Raw genomic sequence first — 14,873 nt, forward strand, 5'->3', positions numbered from 1 at the left:
GTTTGTTTGTTGAAAATTTAATAGATCTGCAGACTAAGTGATCAGCATCATTACGTCCTCTCTTGGCAACAGCACGCAGGATCTTCTAGTTATATTTAGGAACAGGTCCTGCTATACTTGTAAATGGGTTCTGCATACTTAAAATCCTAGAAAATTGCATGGGTGATTAGTATTATATTTATGAGTACTAATGACCGTCAGGTTTCTTTATCTTGTTTGTAATCATGGAGAAAACACTTTCCCAAAACTGACATGACATCCATATCTCCAAGTCTTTCACTCTTTCCCAGGAATGTACTTTTAAAATGACAACAAAGTAGAATAGGTTTACAAGAGAAAAACAGGACTCTTTCTGAGAAATAGAGTGTTCACAGTAAGAGGGTATGAGGGAGAGTAGTGGTGAGTAAGGTCCTCCAAATTCCAGTATCCCCCACCTCCACCCCGCGTGAAGTCACAGCCGTGCTTTCATTCAGGCAGGTGTGTGCGCATAGTTACCTGAGGTAACAGACTCTGTGATGTTCAGATTGTTTAGAGAGAGTCCCAAGGACTGCCGTGAGGATGAGGAGGAAGTGCTACTTGCAGATTCGGAGGGCGGCCGAGCAGGCTTCGCGGTGTTACCAGTCTCTGCCTTCAAACGGTCATTCTCAGCCTTCAGCATTTCAATTTCGTTCTTTTGTGAAGATGGGAAACATTAACAACATTGAACAGGTGTGAATGAAAAAAATCATTATCGACTCTTTTATCAGAATTAATGAGTTTGTTTACTAATTAAAGCCTGTGGTGACATGTGAAACAAACAAATATAAATCACAAAAACAGATTTCCTCCCAAAGAAAGAAAAAGTAAACTTTTCTCTCTCACACACACACATATAATCATGTATTCACAAATATAGACATTATTCATTAGAATTTTAATAATTAGTTTTTAGTATGTTATATATTTGAGTTTTCCAGGATATGGTCTCATTTGATTTAAGAATTCCATAATTGAAGAATTCATAACATAGCTCATTTTAAAAGTACTGTTAAACTCTCATAGCAAATAATGACATTTGTGATTCTCCAAATTCACAGAGTTGAAGATCAGAGGAAAACAATGCAAATAAGGGGATTTCAAATTACTTCAGAATCCCAGGTAACATCTGAAGAAGTTTTTGTTCCTTCAAAATAGAGCACTAAGCTCTTTAAAACAACAAAAGCCTTTGATGACTAGATACAGTGGCAGCTGAATTGTCCGGGCAACGAGCTTTTGTTCCTTCACTCTTCTGTGCACCCGGTGATTACTGGTTTACAATAATGAAAACTCAGTCTGAGCACAAGACTGGTCCTCCATTTAGCCTTCAGAGGCTTCCAAAACATGCAAAAGATTTACTTTTACAGATGGCATCCTACATCCATCCCTTTTACTTTCGTTTTTAGAAAGCTTGCGTTATATTTCTGTAGTTTTCTCATTCCTTTTGTTTTTCAGCAGAAAATAGGTAAAGGTATTTGAAAGCCAAATTTCAAAAGAACAGGGAAAAAAATCCAACATAAAAACATAAAGGTAAATCGTGGTAAAGTGCAGAAGCTAGGACTGTAGCTGTCTCTCTAAACACTTAGCTGCCAAGTGAAGCCAATCACCAGCATCAGTGTGTTGAAGGGTCTGTGTGTGCAACGGCCAGTTTGCACTCCCACTTCCAACACCAACACCCTAGATTTCTCTGTTTGGTATTAAGAAAGCAGTAGCAAAGGTTGAGTAAACAGAGAACATTTCCAGAAAAGGTATATGGTGAGATTTGTTTTTGTAATAACTAAGAGAAGAAAATAAGCAGTATATATATTTTTATTGACTTGAGAGAGAGAGAGAGACAGAGAGAGACAGAGACATTGATGTGTTGTTCCACTTATTTATGCATTCATTGGTTAATTCTTGTATGTGCCTGACCAGGGATTGAACCCACAGTTTTGGTGTATCGGGACGATGTTCTGAGCTACCCGGACAGGGCAATAAGCAGTATTTTAAATCTCTCCAGTGTGTCCCTTGAATGTGCTTAGGCACTGACCTGCATTCGGTTCATGGCTTCCCTGATCTGATCAAGATGATGAGCAGAGCTGAGAGCCTCCAGCCGAATATCTGTTAATTTTAATTCCTTTTCTCTGAGCTCACTCTTCAGCTGCAGAATGATCTCTGCCTCAGCCTCGGTGCATTCACAGATCCTGGGAAAGGAAACATGCACAAAATCAGCGGCTGGAGGAAGCCAGAAGATTAGGAAAAGTGATGCTTCTTTTAAGACTGAATTGTAATATTATCCAGCAGATGAATTATTTGCTGATGGCAAAACTAGAGAAAAGGAAAGAGAGTTTTACAAACAGTAGTACATTCACAGATTTAAAACTGGAAACAGCAACAGTCTTTTCCTTTAATCTTCTTATTTTCTGAAGTATGAAAACAGTCTATTATTACTGTATATAAAGTGATCTTCAAAATTCCCTTGTGTCTGATATTGATGGGGCCGAAGAGTCACAGTGATATTACATTTCATTCTACCATTTTCCAAGGGACTTAAATCTCTATTGCAATATATGAAATGTTATTTTTAAAGCAAAGTTATTAGGTCCTTAAAACACTGATTTCTTGTTTTATAAAATTGTGCAAAGAATAACTCTATGTGCCACAATGCCACCTTCAAGTTACCATAAAAATTCAACATAATATTGTAAAAAATAAATCAGAGAGATTACGTTTGAACATTTAAATAATGAATTAAGTGTTATATAATTCTCCTGCTAGGCAGGGCTGATTCAGGGGATCACAGCTAACAAAGTGAAATCAGATTTCAACCCATAAAAACAGGCTAGTTGAGGGCTGCTTAAAGGTCATATACATTAATTACATTCTTATCATTTTGTGGACAGCTTTGTAGGAAACATGTTAAAAGAATTTGTTTTACAATATCATTTTCATTGAGAATGTGAAAATTGGTTGCTGGTCACAAAATGCAAGTGCTGTTTGCTTTCTTCCTGTGTAAGTTATGAAATTTTATAGAATGAACAAGTGTCTTAAGAGATTCTTAGCGGCCCTGTTCTTTATGACACTGCTAGGCTAGTCATTGTCATGGGCATACAAAAAATATGATTTAAATAGTATATAAATCAGTATGTAAGCAATATATAAAACAAAGAGACTGAGCTTTGGTTTCAGGAAACAAAATTTTGCTTCAAAACAGAAAGACAGGAGGTTTTGCTTGTTGATATGCATGCAAGTGCTTTTAGAAAAAGCAAACGCGAACACTGCCGAGGTTAGAACCTGCATCTTTGCAATTTTCATGCATCACACTCCAGTTTACCGGGATCTATGCTTGTAGATCACAGGGCCATTTTGCCGTTTCTTTGGTGGCCAGACAAGGGGTAACCTGCATTTAACGCATAGTTAGATACGTGGACAAATGCAAGTGAAAAGAAGTGAGAATAATAACTTAGAAAAGTGGAGGGTGAAATCAAGGAACACTCCAATTCTAATATATGAAAAACAGCCAAACAAATGCCGTCTGACATTCTAAGGAAGAAAATGACTGGTATGAAGATGGAGCAGCAGGACAACCTGCTGACATTTAGAACACAAGAATGGGCTTGTCCTGAAGTTTATTTTTATTATTTTTTTTAATGCCTGAGCATTCTGCAGCGGGAGTGACTTACGCGGAGGCCGACTGCGAGGGCTTCATGGAGGATGAGCCACAGTCACCAGGTGCATTATGGGGCAGCTTGGGGGATGCCGGCAGGGACGAGTCTGTAAGCTCTTCAATGTCTGAATGTGAGGAAGGAGACTTGGTGGACTTTTTCTTCCCAAACGCTTGTTTGAATGAGCTTCTCAGCTGAAGGAAAAAAAAAAAAAAAAAAAAGGACAGAAATGACCTTTCTTGTCTATTTGCGCTGGGGGCACTTGGCTTTGCAGCGTTAGTTTGCAGGTGCCATCCTAGCCACTGCCTGGGGTCAGTATGTATAAGCAGAGTATTAACAGTTGCAGCACAGTATCTCTAAAAAAATGATACCGTGCTTTGTGTTTTTGTTTTATTCTTGTATTAATCCAGCGCAGCGCAAACACGGAAGGTTTTTAAATAGTGCAGGGTCAAGGGCATGGCTGTCAGAGCACTCATTTAAAACTAAGTACCTTGAAGAGATTTCATTCCCAATGTTTCTCTCTTCAAGGCAATTTGTTCTAAATGACCACTTTAGCGCTACAATCAAGTCATGTCCTGCTGACAGTATAAACTTAAAAAGCAAAATTAAATCAAATTCACCTAACACTTCATTAACTGTGGTTTTCTATTCAAATTTTTTCAATTCTCATACTATTCAAAACCAGAATTGGTATCCCCTACAGCTCTATGCAAAGAATGGTTTTATTTCTTTTTTATAATTTGAGATTAAAATGAAGAGACACAAAGGAAAGACATACAAGGTAATCTGTTTTTAAAAGGTATAAAAGCCTACTGCCAAAATGAATAGCATTCATGCCAAGGTCGGGTATTTTTATAGATGCATGCCAAATTGTCCACAGTGTATATTCACCTCACTTCCTCTAGAGTTCACCTTGCAGAAACATGAAAGAGTGTGTAATTACAAATCAAGGGAATGAAGGCTGATCAGTATTTTAATATATTACCTGCATAAACATTTTTCAAAACAAAAAAAGATATTTCTTTCATTATTTACAAAAGGCACTCCAGTAAAACCTTCTGATAGTTATGTTTTGGATTTCAAGAGTTTCACTTATTTAAATATCTACCTCTGCTTCACAGTATTAAACCCTTTACTTCATTGTTTTTAAACATTTTTGTAGTGATAGCATCTTCCTCTTAGTTTTTTTTTTAGCAATGGCTTAATATTATCATAAATAATCCCTCTAGCAAACTTAAAGTAGAATTCTGTTAAAGTGAATTTCTATATTCCTGCTAGCTTCTCTTGTTAAAAAGGAAAATAAAGCAGACGTTAATGTAGCTGATTTCTTACAAGGTGAAACTTTATTGGCACTGTAAGCCTCGTTGATGTGAGGGGAGGGGAGGGGAGGCTTTTGAGGTCTGTTCTTTCCCCTTTACCAGCCCCATTTCTTCTCTCCCTCCATCGCCACTATCATCACTATCACCTCCATACCATCATCATCATTGCTATTCTCACCACCATCCTCACTCATCATCTTTTCCTTCCTTCCTCAGCTGCACACGAAACCCCTGCTCTGAGTCATCTATTTACAGATGTTATTTTTCTTGACAACAACTCCATAAAATCAGTATTCCTCACACTATTTTTATATACAAGCAAATTTAGGCTCCATAAAAGGGGAAGTAACAAGCCCAAGATCCAAGCTGTAAGTGGCAGAGCAGGGAGTTGAGCCCCAATTCTAACACATACTCTTCAGCACCATGCCACCCTAATTTTGGTGACAAGTTCAACATGTGAGGTGCCAGTCACTCGAATGAGACTTTCTGTAAACCACTGCACAGATCTGAAGCCCCAAAGGGCAAAGCCTGCCTCACTGTGTGACCATCAGCTTCAGAATGACACGACTGATGATGGCTTACCCAGTTTTTCTTTTTCTTTTTCTTGGAGTCAGCGTCATTACCACTGCCAATGCTGGAATGGCTGGTGGCACTGTTGATACTAGAAACGCTCTCTGAGGAATGCTGTCTTCTGATGCGGAGATCTAGCAAAAGATAGAGAGAATCACATGTGCTCATGAAGACTTTAATTCCGAACAAGAAAGAATTTAAGTTTTCTGAGAGGCAGTCTGCTAACAAAAGTCAACATGACTTTGTAAGATCATGTCAATGCCATTTGGTTTTATAAGTTTAGTGGAGTGCAACCATATTTGCTTTAATTAACTGAGTTATCTGCATGACGATTCAGTGGGAATCTCAGATAAGTCTGTAGCACCGGTAGTTTAATGAGTTCTGAGTTTTGTCCAAAAATAAAATGCTATGCTAGTGATTCTACTGAATACCTGGATAAAACTGCGCTTCCAAAGTGATTTATTTCATATAATTAGCTCCATGAAGTACATGGAAACTCATAATGGCATGGGAATTAATTGTGTCCTTTTAATATTTGTGCTTTGAATGAAGTTACTGAAGCCAATTATATTAACTTTCCATTTCACAGAATCATACCATGTTAAAGCCAAAACAAACCTTGGAAGTCATCTAAGCACTTCCTCTCACAGATGAGGAACTGAAGTGCAAAGAAGTTAAGTAACGTGACCAAGGTCAAAGAGACAATGAGGGGAAGAGAATTAAGAGAGAGAGTATGGGTAGAAGGCATTTGTGAATTAAACAGAAAACATTCCATCCTACTCCTAATTCCTGTCAGTGACTTGGGACAATGGTAACAGTAACAATAACAACAGGTAATAATAAAAGCTAGTTTTTACCCTGTGTTTGCTCTGCCCCAGAAACATCTCATTTTAATCTTTAAGTAAACCGCTGCAATGAGTTTAATCCCTAAATGTGTTTCCCAGTCACTCAGCTGAAAACCAGTGAAGCCAACCAGAGACCCAGACTGATTCTAACGGTGTTTGTGCTAACTGCCATGCGTATGACTTTTCTACATTTTTAAAAAGTACATGGTGCTTCTCTAGTTACATATTTTGAAGAGGCTATCATTTTATATTTAATCACTTTTTGAAAATATAGGCTTACTTCATACAATCAGCTTATAAGATTTATTTATAGTTTCTAAAATTAAAACTGAAATTGAAATTTTATTTACTTACAGTGAACTGATATTAAGTATTAATGGAGACACTAAGAATTTGTAAAATTATTTTTAAGGTCAAATCTGCCTTTAGGCTATTTCTATTACTATATTTAATTGGCATCAGTGAAGATTAGTCAAGCAAAAAAATCTCAGTAGAACTTATAAGATATTGAAAATTACTATTTGGTTTTAAAAAGTTTCCATAGACATAATAGTATAAAATCAATACTTTTCAGTTGATTGATTTATTTATCACTAAAATGATCCATGCCAATGAAACTATAACTGGTTACTTTCAAAACATATAATGAATGAGTATACACATGGATATATAATATATGTATACATATCTACATCCTTATACTCATCTACATACATATCAATAAGCATTTTAATTTTCCCATTAAGATAATAACAGGCTGACAAATTTTATAGGAGAGAAAGCTAGAGCTACTGTCCAGAATTCCTAGAGTTTGGTCTCTTAAAATTGTTTTTTTAAATAATGATAACATTTACTATTTTTGCATACCAAAACATTATCAATGCCAAAAGCTAAATTAAGATATATATAAATACGTGTGCTGTGTAGATTCAACAATAAGAGCATAATATCTCTTAATCAACTGATATGGAGGTTATGTGAATACTCAATAAAAAAAAGGTATAGGTATTTATTTATGTTGTAAATTTCTGCTGTAACTGTTATAAGCTTTTCTGAACAACATGTATTTTTGCTAGTTTTTCCTTAATAATTGACCTTCACAAATAGAGCAGATATATTAAGCATTAAAGTATTCCAGAGTTTTTATTATATCAAGATAAAAATTGTTTTTGACTATAATTAATTCCCCATTTTAAGAAGATAGATAGGCCCTGGCTGGTTGGCTCTGCGGTAGAGCGTCGGCCTGGCATGCGGGGGACCCAGGTTCGATTCCTGGCCAGGGCACATAGGAGAAGCGCCCATTTGCTTCTCTACCCCCCCTCCTTCCTCTCTGTCTCTTCCCCTCCCGCAGCCAAGGATCCATTGGAGCAAAGATGGCCCGGGTGCTGGGGATGGCTCCTTAGCCTCTGCCCCAGGCGCTAGAGTGGCTCTGGTCGTGGCAGAGCGACGCCCCCAGGGGCAGAGCATCGCCCCTGGTGGGCAGAGCGTCGCCGCCCCTAGTGGGCGTGCCAGGTGGATCCCGGTCGGGCGCATGCGGGAGTCTGTCTCTCTCTCCCCGTTTCTAGCTGCAGAAAAATACAAAAAAAAAAAAAAAGGAAGATAGATAAATTATTGAAATCATAGGCCAGAAGTGGTCCTTGGAGGTATTACTTATGTTCAACTTATGACTGTATTTCCAATAAAGTTCAAGAAAGACATAATTTCAACAGTATCATAGAATGAAGGTAATTTATTTTAATTTTCTTTTAACAATTCCTTTCTTCTGATAACATGTATTTGATTTGGTAATGGAACATCATAGAGCGAGGTGAAGAATGGCTGACCAAATGAATACAAGAATCTGAATAAATGGAGAAGCTTACTTTAATAGTATCTATTATAGTTTTATTGTTCCTGCACTCACTTTCTACTTCACACCCTTTGCACCAACGCTGTCTCAGTTCACACTACTACCATCACTTACCTGTCTATGGCAAGAATAGCTGTCCAACTTACTCACCTTCAAACCATTCTACAAACAGTAGCTAGGAAATCTTTTAAAAGAAAATCTTTACAATCACTCTCTCACTTTAGTCTTTTCAATAGATTTCCACTGTAATAGGAATAAAAACCATTTCAATTCCTAAATATGGCCTAAAAGTCCCTCTGTAATCTGGTCAGTACTTATCTTTCCAACCTTGTCTATTTCTTCTACCTTTTCCCATGACCTTCCTTGTATTAGTTTCATGCAGGCACAAATCTCTTTTCTGTCTCAAGACCCTTCTTGAATGTTCCTCTCCCAATAGTTACAATATGACTTGTTATTTAGTGCTTGGATCTCCCCTTAAATGTTCCTATCTTGGAAAAGCCTTGCTTCACTCTCTATGACACTTATTCTCAGCTACTTTAGAACTTATAATTATTTGGGTATGCACATTCAGCTATACCAATGATCATGACAATCATTTATTTTCTGCTTTCCTACAAACTAAAAATTGATAGAGGCAAAGACTTTGTCTACTATTTTACATCCAGGGCCTTGTACAGAGTATACCGGTGGTAGGAGATCAATAAGTACTTGCTGAATGAATTTATTCTTATTAGTCATTCAGTACAACTAAGTTTGCCTAACATTACTAAAAATTATTTTCTGTTGACAACAATGTAATGCATGTTTTGTCAAATTGTACTTTAAGGAAAAACTATTTCATGTTTATGAACAGAGATAGTGACTTAAAAAGCAACAGATTTTGAAAATTTTCCCATTACTTTTACCTTTCAGCCTTATAGCAATTATTTTGTTATAAAGTCACACTTGCTATATATAATATATATAAATTACCTTTTGGTAAAGTGGATTGTGAGCCTTTGAGTGAACAGGTTCTCTCTTTTGTATCCTTGTATTTCAACATAAAATAGACTGCCTAATACATAGCATCTGCTGTTCAAATCATGGTTGTGAATAAATGAATAAATTGTATTTATTTATCTATTTAATTTATTTACCTGCTATTATTTATCAGGCTTCCTTAATAAATGTGATGCACAATTATAGAGAAATTACAAAGTTAATGTAACTTTATGTGATTTTGCCATAGTTTGACCTCCATATAAGTACTCTCTAATAAGACTACATGTTAAAATTTTACCTCACATGGTTTTAAAGATGTTTAAAACCAAATTTCAATATTACTTAAGAATGAAAGTTTCTTTGTTTATTTGTTTGTTTGAGAGAGAGAGAGAGAGAGAGAGGGGCAAGGAGAGGGTGACAGGAACATTGAGCTGCTTCAGTACGTGCCTGCCAGGGAATCAAACCGGCAGGAGGACCCTTCAACCCAAGAATGCAAATTTATAGCCTACACAATCACCTTAATAACCCAGGGCAAAACATATAGGTCCAATTGACTGTATAGGTTTTCCGTGTTCTATCAACGGTCAATATAGTAAGCAACAGTTTGTGTTCACTGAATTTAATACTGTATTTTAATATTATAGGAACACCATCTAAATATACTATAATATATGTTCAATCCTTTATAACTATTTGTTTTCATTTGTTTTAAATCTTTTAAAAAATGTTTTTTACCTTTTGTGACCACTTTTAAAATGAACTGTTATTATTTTGATTACTTTTGGTACCCCCTCCTACATTTCTAAGTAAAGGAATCCCTATTTTTCAATTCCAGGTGATACATTAAGCTACTTGTTTATTAAGATCAAAGGAATGTTTCCAGAAAGTTTTACTTCAGTGATGCACTGTATTAAAGAAAAGATTAAGCCTTTTTAAATCCCTTCTGAACCTATTTACAACATAGAGATTTAGAATATAAGCTGCTTTATTATAACTCTAAGATAAGCTATAAATATGCAGTCCTTTTCCATGCAGCATATCAATCAACTCCCCCACATGGAAAGTTGCTAAATTCTTAATAGAAGTAGCCCCTAAAGAACTATTTTTTCTTTCAATTTAAATATGTCTCACTTTATATAATTGTTTTTCTTAATTTTAAATTAAAAAAATTAATTATATAAATATTATTCTTTTCTATATATTGAGAATAAGCCCCTTTTACAGGTAAGGCATCATCATAGCCACTAGGATTAAAGAGCAAAAAACTTCCCTACAATAGATCAGGAAAAGCAGAGCATTAAATAAACAAAGGCACCAAAGTATAATGCAAATTTTGATAAGGGAAGTACAGTGATTCCCAGAAACACATTAGAAGAAGAGGACCTCATCCAGTTTAAAGGTCAAGGAGGCATATGTACGCTAATTCTTGCAAGGTCTCAAAAAAGCTTTTATGCTGAACAAACAGAGTAGAAAGTTCCAAGAAGAATAAACAGAATATATAAAGTACCTCTGAAGAACTGGAAGATGTTCAGGGTGGCTGAAATGTGAAATATGCAATGTGACAAAAGAGCAAGACATACAGTCAAGAACAGTCTCTAGCACATAGTTGGTAACCAATAAATATTTGTTGAATAAATGAAACTGACAAAGAGAGATTACAGTAGGTTAAAGAGTTGCTATTTTATCCTAAGAGCAATATGGGATCCCTGTAGGTAAATATTATTGGACACTTGCTCTAGTTTCAGTGTGAAGAATGAGGTAAAGTGGTGTAAGATGAAGAGCAGGAAGTCTTTAGGAGTTTCTGGTCATGGTTCAGGGCTGAGATGAGAATGTTGATAGTAGGATCAGAGAAAAGGGAGCAGATCCAAGGCATATTTAAGGGGTGAGATCAACAGAAGCTTGGCAATTTATTGAGTGAGGAGAGGAGGATTTGTGACATACAGATTTCTGGCTGAAAGGAAGTTGCCATTTACTGAGGCAAGGAACACCGAAGGCAAAACAGGTCTGAGAAGAAAGATGGTCATTTCAAATCTGAAGAGGTTGAGCTGAAGGTGACACACAGACATCCAAAGATAACTAAATGTAGTTCTCTCTTTGGCAGCCATGTGTACAGATCTATAACTCAAGAGATGAGCCTAGATTGAAGAGACAGATTTGATAGTTGTCAACACATAAATCATAATTAAAGCTAGAGCACTAGATAAGTTGGTATAAAATTTAAGATGGAATGAAGAGAATCAAAATGTAAGAAATCATAACAAAAGAGAGCTTAGAACCGGCTCCTGAGAAATATCAACATTTAACAAATAGATACAAATGAGTCAAATTACAAAAGTAACTTTGAAAGCGATTTTGAAGAAGTGGAGGAAAAATTAAAAATGTGTATGTCATGAACATTACTAAATAAAATAAATGTTTTGCCTGATCAGGTGGTGGTGCAGTGAATAGAGCATCACAGTGGGACGTGGAGGACCCAGGTTCAAAACCCTGAGGTTGCCAGCTTGTGCGTGGCTCATCTGGTTTGAGCAAGCCTCACCAGCTTGAGCCCAAGGTCACTGGCTTGAGCAAGGGGTCACACAGTCTGCTGTGGCCCCCCAGTCAAGGTACATATGAGAAAGCAATCAATGAACAACTAAGGTGCTGCAATGAAGAGTTGATGCTTCTCATCTCTCTCTGTCACATGAATGAATAAATAAATAAATAAATAAAATGAATGAACGTTTCAAGCAGGAAGGACTAGGCATGAGCATCAGATGCTGTTGCCATGTCAAATGCAATAAGAATTTTAAATGTTTTTACTGGACTTAATGCAATATAAGCCATTATTGATCTTGAAGGGAACAGTTTTGTTAGAGTGATGGGAAGATAACCAACATTCCATGGATCTGAAGTTGCTTTGCTGCTGAACACATTGAAAAAGTCCATAAAATTTCCCAGAATTCATCTGGAAATTAGAAGAAAAATAATAGGCATTCAGAATTTAGGAAAGCATTTTTAAGCTGATACAGATGTGAGCATATGGAATGCTATTGAATAGAGTTAGAACAGGAGTAAGTAGAACTTATGTAAAGGAAAAACCCAAGACATTAATAGAGAGCATATTTCTTCAGTGGAAAACTAAAGGGGGCCCAGTGGTGGCAGAGAAATTTATTTTGTTATTGTTTAGAATTGTTGAGCATATTAATAATGAAAAGCAGACTAACTTTTAGTTTATTTTCTTACGGTTCTAAAATTCTCTACAAGTAGTGTACCTTTTTAGTGCCCTCGCTCCTAGGCTGATTTGTTCTAAATGCCCACTATTTTGTATCTTAAATTTTTATTTTATGTTTATGTAGATCTAGGTTTTCATAGTTCTTACTAGGTTTGTTTGGCTTGATGTCAGATAGGAGCATATTAACCAACTGCCCATCCCCACCTTCAGCAAATCAGTGATGAGAAGTGTATCTGTAACTATAGGAACAAATTCCCTAAGGCCAATTTAAAAATTCTTTAATAATGAAAGCAACTGTTGAGATTCTGACTATATAATACCAAATTACTCATTATAAAAGGCAGTGTCAATGAGTAAAAGCGGCTTTTCTCCAATTACTAAGTAGTTGGCTAACTATACATATTGAATGCAAAATGTCAATATTTCTAAATATACCTTTGGGAGGGTGATCTGGACCATTCAGTGCTCCTTGAATGGCAGCCTGGGCAGCCGAATTCTGGGCCTTCAGCATTTCAATGGTTTCTCTTAGTTCTATGAGTTCAGACTCCTGTGAAACAAACAATTTAGAAACTTTAGTACCTAGAGAGAAGATTAAAACATCTCTGTGGTTTAAATTCACTATCAAATTGGTTTGATTTTATGTCGTGCTACTGTCCAGGGAGATTGGGATATTTGGCTGACCTTGTCAAGTTGTAGCTAACAACTTCTTAGTTACATATAAAAGAGAATTAAGACAAATTATTGGTTATTTTCTTATAAATATTCTTTTCGAAGGGTGGTACCCAGTTCTGACCAGTACAACACAAAAAAGCATGATATCACATTGCATATTTTAACAAAATTATTAATACTACCTGTGGTCACATTTCATAGTTAGATATCTGTATGCACTATTGCATCGTATCACATTTACTGGCCACTGAAAACCCCAAGTTGTTGTCAAATAAGTGATTTCAGATTTTGTATCACGTATTTTGTGCTTGGGGAATGGATTCTTTATATTCAAGTATAAAGCCTGGACCTCATCCACAACTTTCTCCTATTAAATGTAATCTTGTTAAATTCTGCTGGCACATCAAGATCATCTTAGCTTCTAATACTTTTTCTCCAAAAAAGCAATTCCTAGTATGAAGACCCAATTTCACCAAGTCAAACAACATAGGAACTTTTAAAAAGTGAATAGAAATATATGTAATACACAGTCTATAAACAATAAATTACCAAAAAAAGTTTAAAAATAACATTTTTATAAAACATGTATTTCCTTAATCAATTTTTGTCATTTTAAGAAATGTCCCAAGGAAAATTCCCATATAAATTGAATCTTTCACACTTGTTTAAGTAAGTTATTTCTTTTTTTTTTTTTTACCTGAAATGACTCACCATGAGAAAGATAATGAAGAGAATTACAAAAAAAAAAAAAAGAGCAGGAGTGCTTTTTCAACATAGGCAACATTTCCACCAGGACCTCAAAAACAAGAACATCCTCCTTGGCAGTAATGGCAATCCTAAAAATTAGAATCCCTGTCAGCCTGTTAGAGAGTAGCACTTCTTGGTAATATATTTGTCACTCATCATTTTCTCCAGTAGCTCTGGCAGGATGCCAAAGAGTCAGGCTTGGGCTCTTCATCCCACGGCTAACAGTTTATCACTACTCGAGGCTCCCCAGATGTGCAAAAAGAAGTAGGGTTAGGACAACTGACTTTGTAGGAAACGGCTGCATGCATGGGAATGTCCAGTGACTATTCTAATCTTACACACTTGAAAATAAAAAAAAAGATGACAATTATGAAAATAATATCCAGGTTTGGAATAGATACCTGGCACATCCTGTATCTATTTTCATTAGATAGCTGACATATTCCTAACAGTTGACATTAAAAAAAAAACAAAAATAACCCCTTTTTATAGACTTCTAATAGCTTAAAAGTCAAAGAATGCCATAATGAAAAATCAATACAACCTTCTGGATTCACAGATGGATCTTCAAATACATACTTTACTGTTATTTCATGTGCATTTATTTAACAAAAAGGAAAAGATCATGTTTGTGGAATGTTTCCAGTGTCATAACACAAAATTCTGATCCAATTCATCATAATTTCTTGGTCTCTCCAAGTTCTATCTATATTCTGTCTTTGCTCAAGAAGTAACAGAATGTTTACCACAGTTTAATTTACTTTCCATTTAAATAAATCTCCCAAGAGATAAAATGTTTACTGAAAATTCCTCCTGTTTTTACCGGGAATTTAGTCACAAAATGATATCTATGGTACATATGTAATAAATCACATAATTTAAATAGTAACTTTACAACCTATAGACTAAGATGCTTGTTAATTATTAGCAGAAACCAGACATTCATCCTTGAATTTAAATCAATAGAGCTTGTACTAAAAATTAAAAATCTGCTAAAATATCAGCTTTATGTTTAAAGAG

The 14,873-nt window shown here is 35.7% G+C and overlaps 1 protein-coding gene across 4 annotated transcripts in view; it reads right to left on the reverse strand.

The window, feature by feature from the left end:
• The window catches only part of NAV3 (neuron navigator 3), a 296,173-nt gene that overhangs the window by 36,395 nt on the left and 244,905 nt on the right, over positions 1-14,873 (reverse strand). For all 4 annotated transcript variants that reach the window (XM_066257605.1, XM_066257604.1, XM_066257603.1 and 1 more), the window contains 5 exons: positions 12,870-12,981; positions 5,561-5,682; positions 3,678-3,853; positions 2,045-2,198; positions 496-670 (listed from right to left, as the gene is read on the reverse strand). In XM_066257605.1, the coding sequence (XP_066113702.1) occupies positions 496-670; positions 2,045-2,198; positions 3,678-3,853; positions 5,561-5,682; positions 12,870-12,981 (739 nt within the window). The remainder of the gene's footprint in view (positions 1-495; positions 671-2,044; positions 2,199-3,677; positions 3,854-5,560; positions 5,683-12,869; positions 12,982-14,873) is intronic.

This window comes from Saccopteryx bilineata, chromosome 2 (genome assembly GCF_036850765.1).
Source record: "Saccopteryx bilineata isolate mSacBil1 chromosome 2, mSacBil1_pri_phased_curated, whole genome shotgun sequence".
Classification (NCBI taxonomy): Eukaryota; Metazoa; Chordata; class Mammalia; order Chiroptera; family Emballonuridae; genus Saccopteryx; species Saccopteryx bilineata.